General features: G+C 46.0%; 1 protein-coding gene across 1 annotated transcript in view; it reads left to right on the top strand.

Annotated features, from left to right (window-relative positions):
* EPB41 (erythrocyte membrane protein band 4.1) overlaps nt 1-21,827 on the top strand; it is an 89,127-nt gene that overhangs the window by 41,436 nt on the left and 25,864 nt on the right. The window contains exons 4-14 of the mRNA XM_009276178.1: nt 1,333-1,437; nt 4,553-4,595; nt 6,619-6,694; nt 7,207-7,440; nt 9,685-9,772; nt 10,348-10,500; nt 11,379-11,476; nt 11,820-11,992; nt 17,743-17,954; nt 19,750-19,806; nt 20,801-20,863. Of these exons, the coding sequence (XP_009274453.1) occupies nt 1,333-1,437; nt 4,553-4,595; nt 6,619-6,694; nt 7,207-7,440; nt 9,685-9,772; nt 10,348-10,500; nt 11,379-11,476; nt 11,820-11,992; nt 17,743-17,954; nt 19,750-19,806; nt 20,801-20,863 (1,302 nt within the window). The remainder of the gene's footprint in view (nt 1-1,332; nt 1,438-4,552; nt 4,596-6,618; nt 6,695-7,206; nt 7,441-9,684; nt 9,773-10,347; nt 10,501-11,378; nt 11,477-11,819; nt 11,993-17,742; nt 17,955-19,749; nt 19,807-20,800; nt 20,864-21,827) is intronic.

Here is a 21,827-nt window from a genome sequence, read left to right as displayed (position 1 = left end):
TGGTCCTGACTTGAGCAGGATGGTAGAAGTCTCTTTCTGTAGGTCCAGAGAGTGGTGGTGGGCACTGCGGAGAGGATTAGGAGGGGCTGCTGTGCCGGTGAGACCCTCTTGACTTGACGAGTACCCTTGGCTTTAACGCCAATATAATCCTACTCTAGCATTTTGAGAACTTATTAAGACTTAATTGGGAAGGAATTGCAAAGGTGTAGGCAAAGACCAGCACAAAGGCCTTTCTCTAAGAAGAATAAGTGCTTTCAGGCATCCTTTCCAATTGGCAGCCATGGGAGGTTTTTAATTCCTGTATGTCTTTAAGTGCCAATTCCTTGAGCAATATCCAGGCTAACACATGCACTGTGTTACCTATAGAGTTGCAACGTATGCACCACGGACCTTACAGCTGAAGGACTGGAATAAAACAAGGCTATGGTCTTCAATCAGTTGCCATGCAAATATGACTAAAAGGAGAGATGCGGGGCCCAAGCAATATGCATTAGTAAAGCTTATTTTGCGTCACTGGAACTGCACTTTCTTTTTAGCAAAGCCTCCAATAGAATTAGCTGCTTCTGGTTACCATAGTTTTGTGCCTCAGGGATGTTTTCCTTCATGCTTTCGGACTAAAAGGGTATCTGTTCCTAGGGCCAGTTCACTTCTGCAGGATTTGGAGAGAAAAAAAAAAAAAAAGAGGAGATAGGAATGCTCAAAGTGTGTTTCTGGAGGCAAGAAGTTGTGTGCTAAGCAGCTTTCCGTGCATAAGGCAAAACTGGAGAAGCTGGGTTTCATCAGCAGATCGGGTTGATGAAAAGGTCACAAAATGCTGGTCTTTGGTTCTCAGACGCTGTTTCTTTTGTGACCCTCCTGAGCCAGCTTGCCCCCAAAATGGGGGACTATAGCAGTGGGTTGCAGCAGCAGTTTCATACCCCACGTTGATCATCTTTTGATCAGCGCCTGATTGTCTGACAGCCTGGAGCTGGGAGATACCAGTGCGGTAGATGTACTTTGGGAGGGAAAATCCCTACCAGTCCTCGGTGTTTACTGAGTTGTGTTGAGAAGCTCAGCTTTGGGGGGGCTTCAGACACGGAGCTGGTGGTAGCAGAGAGACCCACTGCAGTTCCCATTGCCTCTCTGGTTTGAATTTTTATGCCTGATGCTCTTTCCTATAAGGGGTGCTTGCTCAGAAAAAGCCGGGAGATCTGATTTTGAGCTACTCAGGACTTTTTTCCCTTCTTGATAGCGTACAGTGTGGTTTGATTACATGCCCTTTCTCCCCTCTCCCGTGAACGAGGGCAGGCAAAAACCAGCCCGTCCTACAGAATTTCTTTTGTCTATTTGCAGAAACACGCCAAGGGGCAGGATCTACTTAAAAAAGTCTGTGACCACCTCAATCTCCTGGAAGAAGACTACTTTGGTTTGGCCATATGGGACACGCCGACCTCCAGGGTAAGCAGCTGCTGTTGCGTGGGTGTTCTGCACCGGGGTGGGTTCAGCTCTTTCAAAGGATAATCTCCTCTGGGGAGGAGGTGGTGCATAAGCTCTTCTTAAAACTCCTTTTGGTGTCCTCTCCAAAAAAGGACTAAGAGGGTCATCACAGAGGCAGAAATTGTGAATAAATGACTACAGGAGTGTGGATTTTAGTAAAAAAGCTGCATGAACTTGTATCTTCACCTGGAGAAAATTCATTATATTAGTTTACTGCAAAATGATGCCATTAATTTGTAAAGCTATAGCTCAAGAAGTTAGGGGAAGATAAGGCTTTTCTCACTGTAGAAAAGCAGCAGGGTTTTTTTTTATTGTGATTTTAAGAATAGGTTAACCACTCTTAGGCTATAGAAGATGAGCCTGAATGTCGACACACTGCAGGGGAACTTCACAGTCCTGGAGCCTGTGCTCACCAAAGGTGTAAGGCTGAGCAGTCGGCAGGAGTAAAAGCTGGCTGCCCTGGCACTGGTGTCATTTTTTTGTAAGGTTTGGTCGGAGCCATCCAGAGCAGTTTTGAGTCGAAGCTTTGCCTTGCGAAAAAACACACGTGACTCTTCATCCCAAAACTCTTACTCATATGGTTTCAGTTTAAGGTCTTTGTTTGGTTAGACTCAAGCAGTGTCTTATCTTTTAAATCCTTGGTTACGCTTTAACTCAAGCAATTACTCAAGCAATTACTCAAGCTCTGTTTCATGAAGCTAGCCAAAAGTGTGCTAAGTTGAAATCAGGGGCCCACTTTTATGTCCTTTAGACCAGTTACGTTGGTCCACATTCTGACTATTCTCGTGCTTCACCTACAGCAGTCACTTACAGGCCAGGTTACCGTGGCTGACAGACATTTGTCATTAAATACTTAATAATTGCAAGTGTGAATTTTTAATACTCAGGCAAAACAACACCCCATCGCTATTTGAGGCAGGCAGAGCTCTGTCTTGGGTTTGTTTTACTGTCTCTGGTGTCTTGCTATTTTCTTGTATGTGAAATTTGCTTCCATATATATAGCCTGAACTTTCTACTCTAGGAGTTTGTTGTGCTTGCAGAGGGAGGGATAGGTGTACTTTTCGATCCAATTAAGAGCAAAAAGAGTTTAGCTGGAGCAGCTCAACTTCTCACACTTGTGCTGTGGGCAGCTCACTGCTGCGTCTCCAAGACCCCCGGGACTTGCTCTTCTTGCGTCCAAGCGTGCTGGCGTTGATTCTTCCGAAAGCAAAAGCGCACACCTCCTTCCCCCCCAGCCGACAAGGGCTAAGGGGCTGTGCAGCTTTTTAACTGTAGGGACTGAAAACAGACAGTTTCGTCAGATTTGTGTCCCACAGCTGGGAGCTGAGGAAGGTAAAGCCGCTGTGCGTGAGTTTTAGCTCCAGTGCAGAGTAAGCTGCTCGGTGGAAGTCTGGTTTGCTCTGATGGGGGGAAAACACCGTTTTCTTGGGAATCTTTCTGGTTATGTTTCATTGAACGTTGAAATCTGAAGCTCCATCTCTCTTGCTGTAACTTCAAACAAGACCCGACACTGAGTTACTGATTCACAGGTAGAAATCATCTTAATAGGAAACCAAGAGATGAACTTCTGCACCTCACCCGCAGCTGTGCGGAGCAGACGGAGATGCATGTGTGTATTCCCGGACAGGGAAGGGTTTTATGCGGGATTTTCCACCTTGGTATTTAGGGAATAAACGTTCCTGGAGACGGGCATTTTCCCGCATGGGGATAGCAGAGGGTGACAGTGGGAATAGGAGATTGTGACAGTGGATAGAGCAGCTGGTCAGCACCGAAGGAGCTTGATGCTCATGCTGCTCTGAAAGGGAGGATTGTTTCCCACTGATTCATGACACAGTGTGGATAAAAGTGCCGTTAATTGCTGTACCCGTCATTGTCTGCTGGATCAGGCAGGGTGAGTGCTGGGGATGCATGACTGCACCCCGGGCTCGGCTGCCCGAAACCCAGCCCTTATCACTGCAGCAACGAGCAGTCGTGGCACCAGTGTGGACGTAGAGATGCTTTGCTTAAAACGGTGGCCCTAAAAAGACAGCAAGTGGCATGTTTACCTTTCAAATGGATTTTGTATCCCCAGTTTTATAGGTTAGAGGGGCAAGCATATAAAAAGATAAGATTAAATGTAAGTATCGCTGTCTCCCTGCCATGAAGTTACATGTCCTTCTGGTCAAGACAGATTAGCTTGGGGGATTCAATGAATTAATTCCTTCACCTCGGGAGACCTGGACATCCAAATCCTGCTCAGGGCTCGTGAAAATGAAGATGGTGGTTTAATGTAGCCTCTCCAGGAGGGCTGTTAGCACTGTGCCGTCGCCTTCAGCGGGGCAGACCCTGACCTCTGCAAAGGCAAAGGCTCAGGCTTGACGTGCCGGGAGTTGCTCAGACCATGCTGGCAAAAGCAGGAGTTGTTTTTTGAGGCTTATGTTGCACCACCATCCCACAAAACCCCAAATTACAGAGGGGGGAGGAAAAAGGATATATTTCTAAATTCGTAGCTGAGATAATTGCTAGAAACTTGAGTCATACTTAAAAGAGACGAAGTTTATGTCACGCTCCTGTAAAATATTCCAGCTTTTCCCAGCGATTGGATGTTTTCACTCGTATTTCAGTGATTAGGTTGTTAAAAACCATAGCTAATAATAGAAAGTCTTGGCAATCTTTGTTCTGAATAGGGTAAGTATGGAGACAGGGTGCCTAAAATGAATGCAAACATCCTATTTGCCTATTTTTAAAAGTGCTGGAGAAAAAAAATGTGTTGCACAATTGCCCCTCGTAGCTGGATGCGGCTGCGACCGTACGTGCTGCTATGTGCTTGCAGCCCTAATACACTGCCTTTTTTTTTTTTCTTCCCCCTCCTGTTCCTCCTGCCTCCCCTACGAGTAGCTGGTAGGTGAAGAGTTGGAAATGCACCCACCGAGACCACAGACTGGAGTAAAAGTTGTGAAAAATGCACCGTCTCTCCAGTTTCCATGGCTGCATTCATGTCAAATGTTGTCTTTTTGCCGTATTTTTAGTGATTTGCAGTTTTCTGTGGTGTTTCTGGAACGTCTGTTACACTGTGAATGTTTTTATCCTCTTACAGACGTGGCTGGATCCTGCCAAAGAAATAAAAAAACAGGTTCATGGTAAGTAGATTGAATTTATCATGCGGGGGGTGTGTGGTTTCTCCCCCCTTCCCTAAATAAGCGTGGCTTTGATGGGTGATCTGGGGGGCCAAGGATGGGTGAGAGTTCGGGTGAGGGTGTCTGGCAGGGATTGGCACAAGTTCAAGCAGCCTGTGCATCCTTTCTCTTCTTCTTAAGTACTTAGTGATGCTCTAGACTTAGGAAAAAATGTAATTTCCTTGGGAGAACGTAACTTGGGGTGTGTTCACCCCAAACCCACGCTACCCTTACTACCACGCGACGCTGAAATGGGAGATCTGCTCCCTGTTGGAGGATGGGAAAATAGGTGTCAGTGGGAACCATTTAAATCTCAAAGGAGACTAGGAGAGCCTGAGCAAAATTGCATGCTGTAGCAAGGTTTTATGGACTCTGAGGCTGTTTTGGGGTCCAAATAGGAATGATAAATGGCTCGAGTAGTATCAGGAGAAATGCCAGATGCTCTCCAAAAATGTATTTTAAGGTCTGCTAGCGCTGAATTAGTTCAAGATGAGGGCAGCGTCAAATAAATTTGAGGCTTTTGTTTTCTCTCAGGAGCAAGTCTGACTGCTTCGAAAGTACTGTCTTACGAAAGTAAAATACTGTTTTACGAATGCTTTTGGTGGGGGGCGCAGAACAAAATGTGTCATTAAGTACAGATTAGGGGGGAAATGCCGCAGGGCTGCGGAGTAGGAACAGCTCCTGCCCTTGTCAACTTCTCTCTGAATCGATAGCAGGATGTGTGTAAAGGGCATGAGCTGCAGGTAAAATTCAGCTCGTAAGTGTAATGAGCAACCTGCTATGGAATCTGGTCCCCTGAGATGGGTTAAATGGCAAATTATTTGAGTTGACTTGAATATGTGTTGAACGTACATATGAATATGTGTGCACCGATAGGTATTGGTGTACATACATAGGGAGTCAGTCTCTGCATCCTCCTTGCAATACGTAGGAAACCTCTGCTACCTAAAATGTCTTCTTGGAATAACTTGTTTTGAACTGTGTATAATGAAAACAACATGCCTTGTGTTTAATCCCAGTTATGGCGTTGCATAAGAAGTAAATCCATGAATGCTACGTCCCCCCTCCTCCCTGTTTGAGATTGCGATAAATCTCTGAGCAAGTTAAGCGCAGGGGTATCGTCTCTTTCTGACATAAATATTATTTTGAACTAGTGTTAAAAGGCGCAGCAGGGGGGAGCTGTAACTATGAAAATTACTTTGAGTGCTTAATGGGTCAGTCAGGACTATTTTCTGCGGGTAAACGTGATTATTTTCAAGAAAAAGAGAGAGTAACCCCTTCAGCTGTGTCACCTAGGCTGTCCATACCACATATAATGCCAATTCTAGGTGTGATTATGTGGATTCTCACTCCAGTTAATGCCTGTAACGGTGCTGCACAAGGTTTGCAACAAGCTGTATTGAAGCATTTAGGTCTGGACTTGTAAAGCTCTTCCTGTCTCGGTGCTTGCTGTTTCTTCCAGAGTTTGATGCTCGTATTGTGCCGAGTTTAAACCGTGGTCTGACCACCCGACCACAGTGCATTAGGCTGCTGAGTGAATTAGCACATCTGCTCCTTACGAGAAATTTGAAAATTGGGTCAAGTGATAAAACAGTATTAATTCATTAACTTATAGCACACGGCTGACCTCTCTTCATGAATCTATCTTTTTTTTTTTTTCCAATCAGTGAAAAAAATATGTGAGTAATTTAGCCTCTTAGCAATGAATTTAATTTTTTCCACAAGTTGTGGTTTATTCCCGTGTATTTGCCTGCCCTGCTTTGTTTTCTCCTGCTTGTATCTTAGCTCTTGTAAATGAAATCATATCTTATACTGTCTGCTAAGCAGCAGCTAGCTGGGCGAGCGAGCAGTATTAAAATCAGTATTATGATCCGCTGGCCCGATTTTGAAGATCAGACTGGATATCTCCAGCTTTTTTGTAACGACTGACTATCATGAAGCTGTTCTGGTGTGTTTATTTTTCTCAACCTCTTCTTTGTAATTGCAGGAGGTCCCTGGGATTTTACCTTCAATGTCAAGTTTTATCCACCGGATCCCGCGCAGCTGACAGAGGACATAACCAGGTGAATTACCTGGGAATCTTGCTACCAGCCAGGGAGCTCGCTCAGCAAAGCAATGAATATTGAATAGAAATTTTTAATATTTGGGTCTTATTCCATCCTTCAGCAAGGAGATCTGATGTCTGATAACGGTTTGAGGGGTTTTTGGGTTGTTTTTAGTGGATGTGTGGGATGCTCCCTCTCTTCACCGAAGTCCACATGTGTAAAGCAGTGTCATTTATAACCCTGGCATGTGTGCGTTTGTATAGAAAAGTACATTTTTATTTAAAACCAAGATTTTCTGATGGTAAGTGTCCTCTACTCCCTTTGCAGAGTGGAGTAAGTCCTCCTGTCCTCCGCGTGGTTTACTGAGGGAATATCACCTGATAAGTAAAAATACAGGTGGAAATTAGAAACAAGCACCATGCTGCGTTCATCAGTGGCATAAAAAAAGAGATTCTGTTTGATCCTCAAGTTTCTTAAGTTTCTCTATGCTCTCTGTAAATAGTATTTTGATTATTTCCCCCCCTCCCCAGGTATTACTTGTGTCTTCAGCTTAGACAAGACATCATTACGGGGCGGCTGCCCTGTTCCTTTGCGACTTTGGCTCTGCTGGGTTCGTACACGGTCCAGTCCGAGCTGGGAGACTATGATCCCGATCTACACAGCCCAGATTACATCAGTGAATTTAAATTGGCCCCAAACCAGACGAAAGAGCTCGAAGAGAAGGTTGTGGAGCTTATAAAACATAACAGAAACATACAGGAAAGGTGCGGCGGCTGGAGGACTTGTTCGTGCACAGCAGCCGGAAATAATGGCAATAATGGGGCTTTCTGGTATTTTCCCCACCTCTGTTGTATGCTTTTGATTTCCTGCTGCACCAATTTTTTAACGTCGGCAACAGAAGCTTTAGCAGTAAGGTGTGAATTTTCAGCTACTGAGAGCACCAGCTATTTAAAAAAGATCTAATACTTTATAACAAAATCTCTCTAGAAGCTGGAATTCTTTTTTCCTGCGTGAAGAAGAAACTGTTTTTAGAAAGCAGATGCAAAGCCTTGCAATTGTTTATTAATATGTGCTCTTTTTCAACAGTATAGCCGTGAAAGTGGTTTTATTTCATGTGAAAATACAAAGTTTGCTTGTTTTAACCTTGCCCTTTGTCTTTTTTTTTTTACATTTGCTTTGGGATTTACGTCATTTTTGGACTGCAGTCTGGTTGGAGCAGATCTCATCTCTGTGTGTACGCTATAGCTTACAGCATGTTTGGGGTTTTCTGCTGCCACATTTAATAACACTTTCTAATGTGGAAGCATTCCAGATGATGCAGGAGGTATAAACCTGCAGTTAGGCTGTCCTCCTCGTGTTTCCCAGTGCGGCCATGACCTGGGCAGATGTGTCTTGTTCAGGCAGGGTTGAAGGACTCCTGGGAGTCCCCCTGGAGACTCCAGATTAAAGGGTCACAGCAACCGAACCTCTTCCTCGCCTTACTTTGAGCTTATTTTCATCGATGCTCTTGAGTGCTTGGATTGCAGAAGCTGTGCGGAGCTGTGCGCTCGCCAGCGCAGAGGGCTGGCGTGGAGAGTGGCCAGCTGGTAGCTTCTGCACCCTCCCAGAGGTACATTTGGGTTTTAAGAGAAAAAAAAAAGCCCATAAAACCACTCCATGATACTGAGGCCTTCATCTGGCAGCCCCTTGACCTGTGAAAAGCTGCCGGCTGATGCACTAAAAACAAGAACAGAGCAAAGACGAGACCTTCTCGCGGGCAGATGGGAACTAATAACCTGAGTGCAGTAGGGAAGGGTGGACGTGTGCCCCGGGCTGTGACCAAAGCTACAACTAACACCTCGCTCAACCCCGCAAATCAATACTTTAAATTGATTCCCCTCCATTTGCACTGAGAGGAGAGGAAATGAGGGAAAATAAGTATGGGGCCGCTGACAAGCTTCATGACTTGAAGTCAAAGGCCATTAGCTGTGCTAGAAGTGGCAGATCACATTGCTGAATTATTCATGGCTTCATTAGAAGGATACTTCAAGGTATAGGACGTAGTTATATTTAATCTACTTGTGTGTGCAGGAGGGAGGAAGCAATATGCGCCCGTTTAATTTCTGGCCCGTATTCTGTGGACATTAAACTGTCAGAGGGTTTTCAGTGGGAAAACTCTGCTAAACCGTGGTCCATCTCTTGCTACTTTATCTGCAAAGCACAAGGCACGTGTCGGAGATAGCGACTGCTCCTGGGTCTTTCCTAGAGGATTGTCCTTACAGTCGTCTTTGTCTGCCCCGTCTCCCACCACTAAAACCTCTATTTACATCGCACACAAGATGTGTGCGAGCGCTCAGTAAGAGAGACATCAAGGCAGGGAACGAAATGAAATGTATACAGCCGAATACTCTCCCAGCAGAGCTGTTAGATGTACCTTGTACACCAGAAACTTATTAACAAGGGCACTTCAATAACGTTGATAATAGCCTCCATTATCAGGATGTTTCTGTTAAGCGAAGTTGTGTGGCGTTGCCCCTCCTGCAGACAGGGTACCATCTGTTCCCAGAAAACGTCTCATTCATCTGGTCTGCCCCAGTAGGAATCGCTGCCGAGTGGTCTCAGCTGTCCTTGCGTTTGGTCTGGAGAACAATAGCTGGGTTTGGGGGGGGGAAGTGTCTGGAGGCAGGAGGTCTGGGAGGACAGTACCTGTCACCCTCTGCCTTCAGCTGAATTGGTGTTTCTTGCACTGAATCAAGTTTTGGACCCTGTACCGCACTTCCTCGCCGGATAACTTGCTTTCTTGTCTGGGGTCTGTACAGCTCCACAGAAATAAGGTGCATCTCTTTTATGAGGATGTCTCAAAGCACAAATTTGTGCATTCAGAGCGATTTAGTAATTCTTCATCTGGGCACAAATTTGTGTTGAAAGCAAAAGAAAATCTAACGAGTAAATGGTTTTGTGAAGTCTGATCTGTCCCCTCCTAAAAGCAACAGTTACGGGAATACCAAACCCTTTCTCTCTTTCCTCAGATCCATGACTCCAGCTCAAGCAGACCTGGAATTTCTTGAGAATGCAAAAAAGCTGTCTATGTATGGAGTCGACCTTCACCAAGCCAAGGTGAGAATCAACGTGTGTGCACCTGCCTGTGGATTTTGTAATTTGATTATCCTTCCCTTGCAGGAGCAAGTTTCAAGAGGGTCCTTTTGAAAGATATAGGAAGTAAGCTGGCTACTGGTACAGAAACACAGACACAGAATAGAAATGCCTCAAGCACCATTGCGAGTGTTGTAAGAGAAGTGATTCTTCCCGATTGCTTATTATTTATATATTACAGGAAGCTTTACAAAGCTACTGATGTAGACAGGTCCTTGCTCTGAGGAGCTTAGAATAAGGCTCTGACCCTGCAAGGTGAGCTACTCCGCTCAGAGAAATGCAGGATAGACTCTAGAGCAGCCCTTTGAGCTAACAGCATCGCAGGAGAGATCTGCAGAAGGGAGGAGGTTGTAAGGAGAAGCGTGAAGGAAAAGCAAGCCTGGCCCTGGCTGCATAGGGAGCTAGAAGCTGAGGTCTGGGTGGTGGGGAGAGGAATTCAGGAGAGCCTTGGGGGAAGACCAAAGGGGTAATTTGGAGGACAGACATTCTCCTGAAATTTGTAACTCTGACACTGCTTAAATCCTCATCTGTTTTCCCAGGACTTGGAAGGAGTGGATATCACTCTGGGAGTCTGTTCCAGTGGCCTTCTTGTTTACAAAGATAAACTGAGAATCAACCGCTTCCCTTGGCCCAAAGTCCTGAAAATTTCCTACAAACGCAGCAGCTTCTTTATCAAGATTCGGCCAGGGGAGGTACGTCCTGACTTCTTTGTGCTCGTGTCTTCTTTAATTGCCTTCTGATTATCACCAACGTGTATGCTTCACGGGGGGAGGGAGCAAGCTTTTCTTTGAATGAGCATTTTACACTCTATTGGGTTTCTGATCTTGGCTTGGTGTTAAGTTCAGCTCTTCAGGTAGTGCCCGCTGACCTTGCTGAAGCTGTAAAACAGCAGGTGACAATTTAAACAGCGTGTCATCCAGCACCACCTCCTGGCACTGTGCGGTATTCCCAGCATCCAGAGGAAGGCGGTGGGAAGTTCACAGTTGAGACTGGGAGAGGACTAACTGTTTCTGGAAACAGGGCAAGACAAAGGCTCTTTGTCTCACTTTAAAAAAAAAAAATTAAAAAATTACAGAGGCATACCTTTTCACTTAGACTGCCGCAGGCAGGGGGCCGGCTGCCCTGACGCTGCCTCTCGTGAACAGGGAGATCCCTGGAGCAGCCTGGCTGCTGGAAACACGGTGGGGAGAGAGGCTATAATGGGGTTCTGCCTCTTTACTCCTCTCCTCCTTCCTCCTGCTTCGGCTGCCGTGACCCAGCCTTGCAGGGAGGTCAGTTTTCGACCCCGTCCCGCAGCTGGGCAGCGTGATGGGGGGGTAGATGAGTCTGGCTGCAAAACCCACGGCACGCTCCTCTGCAAATCCTGGTGCATCCTGAGAGATGCCCAGGCTTGTGGGCAAGCCCTGTCTTTTCTCGGACCCGAGCTCCTCCTGCACATCATGGAGTGAGTTCAGCTGCTCTTGGGCTAGACCAGCAGTCTGTGCCGCAGCAGAACAGGTCGATGGGCTGGGAACTGGACTCCTGCCACATTTATTTCTTGCTACACTTAAATAACTTCTATTTTCCGCAGCAAGAACAGTATGAAAGTACAATTGGGTTCAAGCTACCAAGTTACCGGGCAGCGAAGAAACTGTGGAAAGTATGTGTTGAACATCACACGTTTTTCAGGTGGGTTTTCTAACTGGTAGGCTAATAACGAATAACTAATGCTTTAGATAAGCTGCTGAAAATGAGCACTCCTTCAGCGTTCCTTGGTGTTTCACAAAAATTGGAGTGAAATGGTTGCAGAGACATTAGGTGTTTATATTGCAATAAATTTCTAGGCAGCTTGCGCTTCATAAGATACATAAGACAGAGGTCTTCTAGCTTACGTAGATGTGGGGCTTAGTGTATGTTGTTTTGTTAATCAAGCGTATGCAGAGACTTCTTTAACTTGTATTTTAATTTCTCTTTACCTGCCGCTTCCTAGATCTGGAGGTATGATTTTTTTAATTGTGTGTGTGGTTTTCAGGCTGACTTCCACCGAGGCCATCCCAAAGAGCAGGTTCCTGGCGCTGGGCTCCAAGTTCCGCTACAGCGGCCGGACGCAGGCGCAGACGAGGCAGGCGAGTGCCTTGATCGACCGACCTGCTCCACAGTTCGAGCGGACGGCAAGTAAGCGAGCCTCCAGGAGCCTTGACGGAGGTGAGTGTCTGATCCCTCTTTCCAGGCAAGTAAGCGAGCCTCCAGGAGCCTTGATGGAGGTGAGTGTCTGGTCCCTCTTTCCCATTCATGGCTGGATTGTGCAGGATGCTGAAATACTCCTTAAATACTACCTAAATTCCCTGCTTTAAAAGTAAAAAAGCATAACTTCTCACTTTAATACAAGACCTGGATATAAAATGCAAACCGATAGTAGTACTAGCAAGAACTGACTGACAAAAAGGATGTAGGTGGGTGCTGAAGGCTTATGGCAAAGTTCTGGTTGTAAAGATATTTCCTCATTCAATCTCAATGCATTTTCCTTTTAGCAAATCAGGAATTAAGCTATTCAAGGATTTGTTTTGTTTAACGTAGCTTCTTAAATTACATAGTTTTCCTTGAGGGGGAGATTTTTTGCCACAACTGTTTGAAACCTTTTCAGCATGTGTTAAAGCAATGCTAATGTTGAAGTTTGTGGTGTATCGTTCAGGTGGGCTCATCCCTGACATTATTAAAAGAGCTGGATAGCAGCAGGCTAGAGGAGGTGAGGCATGGAACGGGGAATCCCTAAGTTTGCTCTCCTTGACCTGGATCATGGGGTGCTTGTAAAATTAGGATCCAGGGCCGAGGGGAGCATCCCTTTGCACCAAGAGGATCCAGGGCTGAGGGGAGCATCCTTTTGCACCAAGAGGATCCAGGGAAAGGGGAGCATCCCTTTGCACCAAGGGCACCTGATGGAGCAAGAACAGCGTTGCTTTGAGCCCCGAGGTCGTGCTGCAACCCAGGAGGGAGCAGGGCTGCCCCAGTGCCCCGTGGCCAGCAGCAGCCAGGCTGCCCCTGCTCCTGGCATGGGTTTACAGGGCTCAGCGACACCCCGAGCCTGGGCTTCATGCCTCGGAGCCGGGAAGGAAAGGGCTGCTTGGTTTGAGCTCTGTACCACAGCAAAGCAAAATGCCTGCTTGCCGGCAGTCCGGGCATGCGAGGTTACCCAGGCACGGTGCACGGAGGCGAGGGGATCAGCGCTGTTGGTTGCCCCTTGGCCATGCCATGTAGACCGTTATGATCCCAGATGAGTAGAGAAATCCCCATTGCAATCCCGCACCCAAATGTCAGGGCTTGGAAAAGAGCAGCCTGTGAATGTAACGCTTCTGTCCCCGTTGAAGTCTGCAGCCTTCTTCCATCTGCTGTGTGGGCAGTCGTTAACATGTGCCCCGTTTCTTCAGCTAAACGTGTGACTCAAAAAGTTGAGTTCAGAGCCGTAAAGGAAGAGAAGCAGGAGGTGGTGGTGGTTGAGGTTCCCGAACCAAAACCCGCGGATCAGATCCGAGAGAAGCCAGGTATAGCTGTGGTGGTGGCTACAACTCTTCTGCAGCGCCTTTCCTATCCTTTACATGCTTGTTCCTGACAACCTAAAGTTTCACCAAATCTGGCGGCTTTCTTTTTCCTTTCTTTGCAAGAAGAGTTTCACAGTCAGAGGACAGACAGCCCGGCAGAGCCCCGGCTCTGGGAGATGCGTTAAATTTCCACCTCGCACCTTGTCAGGTGGTAATTCTTGTGGGGAGGTGGGGGAAAAAGTTCAGGATGTGCTGGCACTTGGGAACTGTCTCCTTATTAAATTTGGGTGGTTTTCTAAACGTGGATTAGAAAACTTTAAAGTTTGGTCTTGAAACTTCTTGTGAAGCTTCGGGAATTCTTCATCCCGGGACCTGCTTGCGCACCTTGTCAGGAATTAATTCTTGTGGGGAGGTGGGGGAAAAAGTTCAGGATGTGCTGGCACTTGGTGTCTCCTTATTAAATTTGGGTGGTTTTCTAAACGTGGATTAGAAAACTTTAAAGTTTGGTTGAAACTTCTCTTGTGAAGCTTCGGGAATTCTTCATCCCGGGACCTGCTTGCCATTTTTTAAGCCTATTCTGGGTTTTTTGGTGGTTTGAGAAGTGCCGCCCATTTTGCTACATGGGGCTTATATTTCTCTTGGATAAGTACTATTAATAAATATTAATGCCCGTAAGAGGTGTGTAGGTACAACGATATATTTGATACTAATAAGCATATCACAGCAGTGGTGGTGTCAAATATTTGCAGTCTTCATCACTTCAATAGCGAATGCCTGCGGTGCGTTAGGGCTGGAGATAATTCGTATGCAAATGCATTGTGTACTGCTCCACTTGCCTTCTTCCACCCTGATTTTTTTTTTTTTTTACAGCACGCTTTTGACATCGCTGTTTTTCTGGTATGAAATCTAGACCAAGCTTTCATAAAGTAATGTGGCAGACTGTCTCCCCACCACTGTCTTGCCTTGAATTCTCGCTAGTCAACATCGCCTGGCAGGGGAAGCCTGATGCTGTAAAAACAGGAGGTGGAGAATTAACATTTAAGACACCAGGATAGATGGCTGTATGTTTTTAGTTTTTAGATTTGAAGTTGATCACTCAAGTACATTTAGTTAAAGCTGCTAGTTTTTATACAGGTTTTTATCTAGAGGAACCTGGGTGTGTTTTTCCAGGATTTTACCAGCCAGCACCTGCATCTCCCCAGACTTTGTAGGCAGAGCTCGTCCTAGTACCGCACTTGCGAGCCGTTCGAGTGTCCCCACGTATCTCTGCCTGGGCAAGAAGCCTGCAAAGCTTATTTGTGTTGGTTTTTTTCCCCTCTCGTCCAATACACTGTTGGGCCTGGCAGCACTAGAAAGGCTGATATGCAACTGCGTGGTGAAAAATTACTATTGGGCTGCCTGGTTTAAAAACCTCCTTGCTGTTCTCAGCCACTGCCTTGGAGAGGGATCTCCTCTCATTCTTTCCTCTGCTGTGGCGACCGTGGTGTGTCCGCGCGATTCTCCAACGGCTCTATTAACGCATGCAAACCTCTTTCTAGCCAAACACGCTCTTGAAACTTTTGAAATGAAACCCATTGCAGAGGAGGAAGAGGAGGAGGAGCAGGTAGAGGTGGTTAAGGTTCCTGTTGCTGAGCCAAAGCTACCGGAGCCGTTGCAGACATGGTCAGGTACAGCCGCAGCGGCGTTTGCCATCGGTGTGGCTCCTGCGGCCGCCCGTGCTATGACCTGCTGGGTTGAAGTGATGCAGTGCTGTAAGACAGAGGTTGCGTTGTTTGCAGTGGTGTTCATTGCCATTAAAATCACACTCGGCTTTGCAAGTGTGCTGTAATACACGAGCGCTGCTTTATCGGGTTGTGCCTCTGATTGAGACGAGGAGGTGCCGTGCCGTGGCTTGGCTGTGTGCCTGCGTGTTGGAATGAGTGTGCGATGGCCTTGTAACGCTCCTCTGTTCCTGTGTCCCTTCTTGTAAGGTTCGTTCCTCTGAGCTGTAGGAATGCGTGGTGCCTGAAAATCAGGTTGTGTGCCCTGGGACTGCTGGAGGTCACCTACACTCTGCTTTTTTTTCTTTGCTAGGGAGCCTGCTTCTTCCCTAGTTGGGGTTTTTTTTCAGAGCAACTTCACTGCTGCAGACAGATACACCCTAATCTTAATTAAAAGCAGAGTTGGTTAATCATTGCAGGAAGAGGAGATTGAAGCCGTGGAGGGAGGTAACTGGGAACTTCACCCGTTTTCTTGAATATTATGAAAAACACTAAACCAGCCCCTGCGCTTAGATTCGAGGCTATTCCGTGGGATGGGCTGCAGCAGAGCAGACAGTGGCCAGTGTCAGACCCGAGCACATCCAGGGGTCTCCTGCTGCAGCTGCCCCTTCTCCTCATTCACCTCCTGCACTTTTTCCTCCTCTTGACACTTTTGTTCCCGGCAGGGACTGTTTTCTTGGCCGGGGTGATGATGATTGGTATTTTAAATCTCATATTTTGGAGCGGCGCTCTTTACTGTGTTTAAATCGTCATGTGTCAAAATAGCTAAAGCTAGTAAATCAAGAAAATACAATTAAAATAATGTGGTTCTGGACAGCAGAGAGCTCGTTGCTGAATATCAAAGGAAAAGCCTAGGATCTTTTATTATTTTTCCTACATGTCTTGATGCTCTGAAGCACTGTGAGAGAAGCAGGAGTCCCTAAAGAGAGGTGGCCCTGTGGATTTACTGATGGCGGTATTTGCTTTGCGACTTGATCTTCGAGGTGGCATTTTAACACCTGCATAACTTTTTTAGCCACACATGCTCTTGGCAATGTTGAGATAAGCCCAATTGAAGAGGAGGAGGAAGAAAAAATGGTGGTGATGAGAGAACTAGAGCCGGTCCCACAGGAGCCAGGTACCACCACGAGGGCTTTGCACACCCGGCGTCCTCCTAACCCCGACTGTTCCTGCCGTCTCACCGTCCCTCTGTACAACCTCCCTGGCGGCTGTCACCGCTTCTGTGGCATAAATAACACCGGGACACGGCACTGGTTGTCCTTCCAAAAGGATAACACAATGCCTGGCTCGCAGAAATGAACTGCCATGCCGAAGAGGGGGGGAGATAACAGAGATGGCGGTGGTGGTTTGGGGTCTTAGTGTGGATTTTCAGCAAGACGTGGCGTCTAGGAGTTTGTCTTAAAAGTGTAATTTCAGTCTCTGAAAAATCAAGTTCTATTTTGCCCCTCTACCTTGTATGTTTTTGGCCACATGGATACTTTATTCTGTACATGTTTTATACACACAGAGGAGATGCAGTTATCTTTTCAGTGAAACAGGAATTCTTCCTAAGGAGTTACTTAAAATTACAATTTCTTCTTTAACGCCAAATTTTCTAGTGTCTTTGACTAGCTGGATGGACACTAGTAACCTAGCATTGGCTGGGGTAAGCTACACAGTGTGACCCTTGCTGCCTAAATTGTGACTTTAGGAATATGAGACCACGTCAAAGGAATTATTTCAGGTGACTAGGTATATTTTTAGTGGAATGGCCATAAAAACCAACATTGGGAGAACTAAATAGCTTATTGCGTCTATAGGTACACGCAGTGAATTAATTGGGGCTTGCTTTGTCGCACAGTATTGGCTTGAATATTTTGGCGGTGTCAGGCTTTTCAGGGATCGGGAACTGTCTGGGAAATCAGGAATCGAAGGAAAGAGTAGGCAGTCGATTTTGTGTGTACCTAGTGCTTGTATTTAAGGCTGTCATCCTCTGGAAAGATGATTTTTTTGGCAGCATGCTATTCATTTCTGCACTGTCACTGATCTGGAGATGCTGGGTATCTTCTCGCAGCGGTGCCTTGGGCTCCAGCAGGAGATACCCATCTCGGACACGCAGCCTCAGCCTGCTTTGAAACCCACCTGGAAGCTGCTATAAAGTTTTATAGAGCAATGCTTGTTGATTATTTTTTGTCTGAATTGCTGAAAAGAATGGGGAGATGGGGGGAAGCCTGTGTTGCCCTTCCAGAAACCATCCGTTTCTGGTTGAGGAGATGCCAGTGAGTCAAGAACTCACCACAGCTATAAGTGTTTCGATTTTAATGGCTGCACTGGGATGGACTTCTGTGTCTGTTGTGTGTGAAGGACCCAGAAATCGATGGCACAGTGTCAAAAATAGATCCGCCTTTCTGGTGTGGCTTCTCTGCAGAGTGCAAGCTTGCTTTTTGTAAACCATCTGTTGTGGGGTTTTATTTTATTTAAACCATAAGGAAAATAATCACAACTTTCACGTACTAAATGCACAAGCTGCTTTGCTCAACATCTTTATTTCTTCTCCCCTTTTTTCCTCCTCCCTTTCTTTATAAACGGCAGCACTGTAATTTGGAAAGACTTTACCCGGTGCTTTAGAAACGTTGCCCGCTCTGAACCTTGTCCCTGTCTGTCTCTCCCCCATCCTCAGCAGTGGCCGTGATAACCCCCGAGAGGAGTCCCCGTCCCACCTCTGCCCCGGCCATCGCTCAGAGCCACGCTGCAGAACCAGCCCCAGCTAAGCCCGACGCGAAGGACGTGGTCGCTGCCTCTAAAGTTGAAAAGGAAGCAGCGAAACCCGATGTGAGGCGTGAAGAAATCCCACCGGAGAAAGCCAAGCCGGAGCCAGCCGATGCATCAAAGGTATGGCAGACCAGAGTCTCTCTGGAAGAGGCTGCGCTTGTGCCGGGCTGGAGCACTGGCTCTAGAAGCCGCCCCAGAGCAGCGGCTGTGTGCCCCTTCCCCTCCCGGGCAGCGAGGGGTTTATTCCTCGCCCGGGCATCGGGTGGGAGTGAGGTACGGGGGTCTGGGTCCCAGGGAAATCCCAGCCCTGACCCCTCCAAGTGCGAGGGAGGAGGAGGTCCAGGGCGGCTGGGTTTTGGTGGTTGCAGTGGAACTAAATGCAACTTACTGATACATGGTTAAAAAAGCTGGCAAGAATTGCCCAGAACTTCATGGTAATTGAATTTAGAACTCACCCATTGCTAAGCTGTCTCTGCTGATTCCTGGTATGACAGCAGGAGCAATTCCAGTGAAATCAGTCATACGGATCTGGTCTGCAGCCCAGCGTCTGAATGCAAATGTTTTTTACATTGATAGGCTTTCTCTGGGAGAGCTGTTAATATGTTTCTGCAAACTGGACTAAAACTTCAGTTGTGAATGGCACTGCTGAGACCATGGGGGGGTTTATTGTTTAAATGAAATTTTTTTTAAACATTATTTGAGCTTTTTACAAATGTCTGAGACCTCTGCTGATGTTGGTCTGTGTGTATTGTTCCCGTAAGTGAAAATAATGTGAAAAATTATTGTTCATATTACAGTGTCCTTAATAGTCTGCAAATCTTATTGACTGAAACCTTCCAGTGTTGCAGCAGAGGTGTATGCCTCGAGATACAATTTTCACATCACTCTGAATATTTAGCTCTTCTCAGCATTACTGGAGCCACATTTTTGCTATAACATATCACGCAGTGGGTCTTGTATGACATACTCCAGGGGAGATCACTGTTAATTAAGGTTGGGAGATGGAGGTGAAGAAAGGACAGTTGCTGTGAGACCTGTAATTTTTAAATGAAAATGCTGAAGAGATCTTCAGGATGGCACTTCGGAGTGTGCATCGTGGCACGGAGTTCCTGTAATGCTGTTCCTGCACGGCTGCTCACCCTCCCTAGCATTAAACTGAGAAAAAGTAAATTTTATTCATCCCATCTCACTTTACTACAGGGTCTTTTCCTAAATGCTTAAACACTAGATATTTTTTTTTTTCTTTAAATGTAGATGTGGGAGGAAATTCTGGATTTGAACGTGCCAAATTTACCCTGTTTCTCAAATGTAGCTGCATCACTTCTTTTAACACCCACCGATGCTTTCGCCTTCAGAGTATTTGGCAATCCAGTTTCCCTAAAATACTTTCCTCAAAGTGTTAAGACAATCTTGGCTCTCTGCTTACAGACAGTAAAGAACTTAATTTGTGATGTTGGGCTTGATTTTGTAGATAGGTCTCTTCTTACTGACTCTGCGAACATAATACCTGTGCGTAACAAATGATTTTCTGCTTTTGAGAAGGTCTGTGTTAATTTGAGCATGTTGCTTTTGGTACGGATTTCACTGGGAGATCCAGCCGCGAATGAAATTTGAAAACGTTGCCTGGCAAAGCTAATGCAGGTGGGAAGCCCTTCTTCAGAAGCACTAGAGAGCCCTGGTTTCAAATGCAAATAATTCTCAAGCCGAAGGAATTATTGTAAACGTGCTGTTAACTAACAGGCTGTCGGAGAGCTGCGGTGTCATTAACTCTTTCCGGAGGACTGCATGTTGGTTTTTGCATGTTCACCCAGCATTTCAAAACCAACTTTATGCAGCTGTGTTTTGAAACTAAATGGTCTCTTGAAACAAGTCTACTAACAAGGAATGTTTTTACCAATTTATTTCTTAAATGTAGGTGAGGAAAACGCACATTGAGGTCACAGTACCCACCACGAATGGTGACCAGCCCCAGGTTTGTGCTAATAATTCAGTTAGGTTGCTCACATTTTTTTTTTTAAGGTTATACAGTGAGGTTCAACATAGTTAAATGAACCAACAACTTTTTTTTTTTTTTTTATCACTGCCCAACAGCAGCAGCCTGCAGAAAAAGAGGAAGAACTGATAAGAATGAGGAAGGTTAGCCATTTTACACTTTCACCAAACAAATTTGCCATATCATTCATGCATCTGTAACCTGTTTAAAAAGACAGTGCTCCAATTTCTTCATGTGCTTTGGGTTGGGTTTTTGGTTTTGTTTTTTTAAACTGCAACTATCAAATATTTGATTTTAAAATGAATAGCGTTTTGTCCCATAGACAGTCTGATCGCTAAAATTATGCATGTTGAATGTTTGAGAGAAACACACTGGGTTTGATTTATAAAATTTATCCTCTCTGTAACAAATTTAGTTAGAAACCAAAGAAAACTGTATAGTGTGTGCATTCCAGGAAATGCAAAAAAAAAAAAAGTATAATGCTTTTTTTTGTATTGATTAAGTAATAGGGGACATATCCGAGATGGGAAAGGTGTTTAAGACATAGTTCATGAGCACACTGAGACCTTGTAGAAGTTACACCAGGCAGTACAGCCTGGTACACTGGGGTGGGCATGCCTCGCTGTCAGGAATATGAAGTCGTGACTTCGTGCAGGGCTTCCACAGAAAACCGGTAAACTGTCTCGTGACACAAATCAAGGCAAAAGCCGATGAACCCCTGGGAGCTGTCTCTTTAAAGGACTCATTGCATTTCCCCATTCTCCATGAGCAAGAACCCCCATTTCCTGGTGGTGGCCCCACGCCGGCGTCCCTGCAGCTGGGTCCCCACCCCACACTGGCACAGCGCTGCGCTCCCAACGTTGAGTTAACTTTTTTAATTTGCCAATTTGTCAATCCCGCAAGAACAACATTTTAATTTTTTGTGCTTTTTTTTTTGTTTGTTTTGTTTCCCCTTTTTCTTTCATTTTCACAGAAAAGATCAAAGAGGCTAGATGGTGAAAACATTTATATCAGGCATAGCAATTTAATGTTGGAGGTTTGTATGAACTTGAAGCTTTTTTCAGTTGCGTTTGCCTAGACCTTCTGCATCTGCGCTGAACTTTTTTCTTCCTCTGCTGCCGCTGCCTTTGTTTTTGCATGCCGTTGCATGAAAGACCTTTTTTTTTGTTTTGTTTTTTAAATACGCTTTTGCATGGTGCTGGTAAACATGACAATGTGCAGGCATTCTTCCTTCTACCTCTTCTGACTTTCATTCTCTCGTACTTACCCAAAATATATGATTGGCGGAGCTGCGTGCTCTGGTCTGCTCTTGGACCCGCTGGGTGCTCACAGTGGCGTGAATCGTGGCAGGGGGCTCATTTACAAGTTTCTCCTTGCTTGAAATAAATTATTTTCCTGGGGGAAAAGACGGTCTATGAAAATGCAAAATTCAGGATAAGCTGCAGGTGAAGTTGTCACCTCCATGGCGTTCAGGCCACCGCGATGTCCACGTTGCTTCAGACAGGAGCGAGTCCTCCTTTCGGACGTTGCTGCCGGTGTTGCAGCAACGCTTGCAACGTTGCAATCCTTCTCCCACCGCTCGCTTGCCTTGCAGCATTTTTAACGCTCCCCTCGGCCCCATCCTGCGTCGGCGCCAGGTCCCCTTGGAGCTGATGCGGGGGCTCGATGGCCATGGGTGGCTTGCGAGCAGGCGAGAAGCCGTTTCGTCCCTCCACATACAGCTGCTCCCTTCAGCTTTGGGAGCCCTTTACACTTGGTTTCGCCCAAGCACAGCCTCAGAACAGACCATGCCAATCATATATTTTTTTTTTTTTGATACACTGTGTTACAGAACATGTTTTGTGGCTTCTGATACTCTGTGTTACGTGTTTCTACTCAAAATTGCAGCACCAGCAGCTGGTAGGGTTTCCCTGTTGGTATCTCTTGCAAGTGAAGTGTACTAACTGCCTTCTCCTAATCTCAATTTTAAAAGTTTTGCAGCTTTTGGGTGTGTTGGTGGG

The sequence above is a fragment of the Aptenodytes forsteri genome, unplaced genomic scaffold (genome assembly GCF_000699145.1).
Source record: "Aptenodytes forsteri isolate BGI_AS27 unplaced genomic scaffold, ASM69914v1 Scaffold321, whole genome shotgun sequence".
Classification (NCBI taxonomy): domain Eukaryota; kingdom Metazoa; phylum Chordata; class Aves; order Sphenisciformes; family Spheniscidae; genus Aptenodytes; species Aptenodytes forsteri.
The sequence above is the reverse complement of the archived record's forward strand: the minus strand, read 5'-3'. Positions and strand labels throughout refer to the sequence as shown.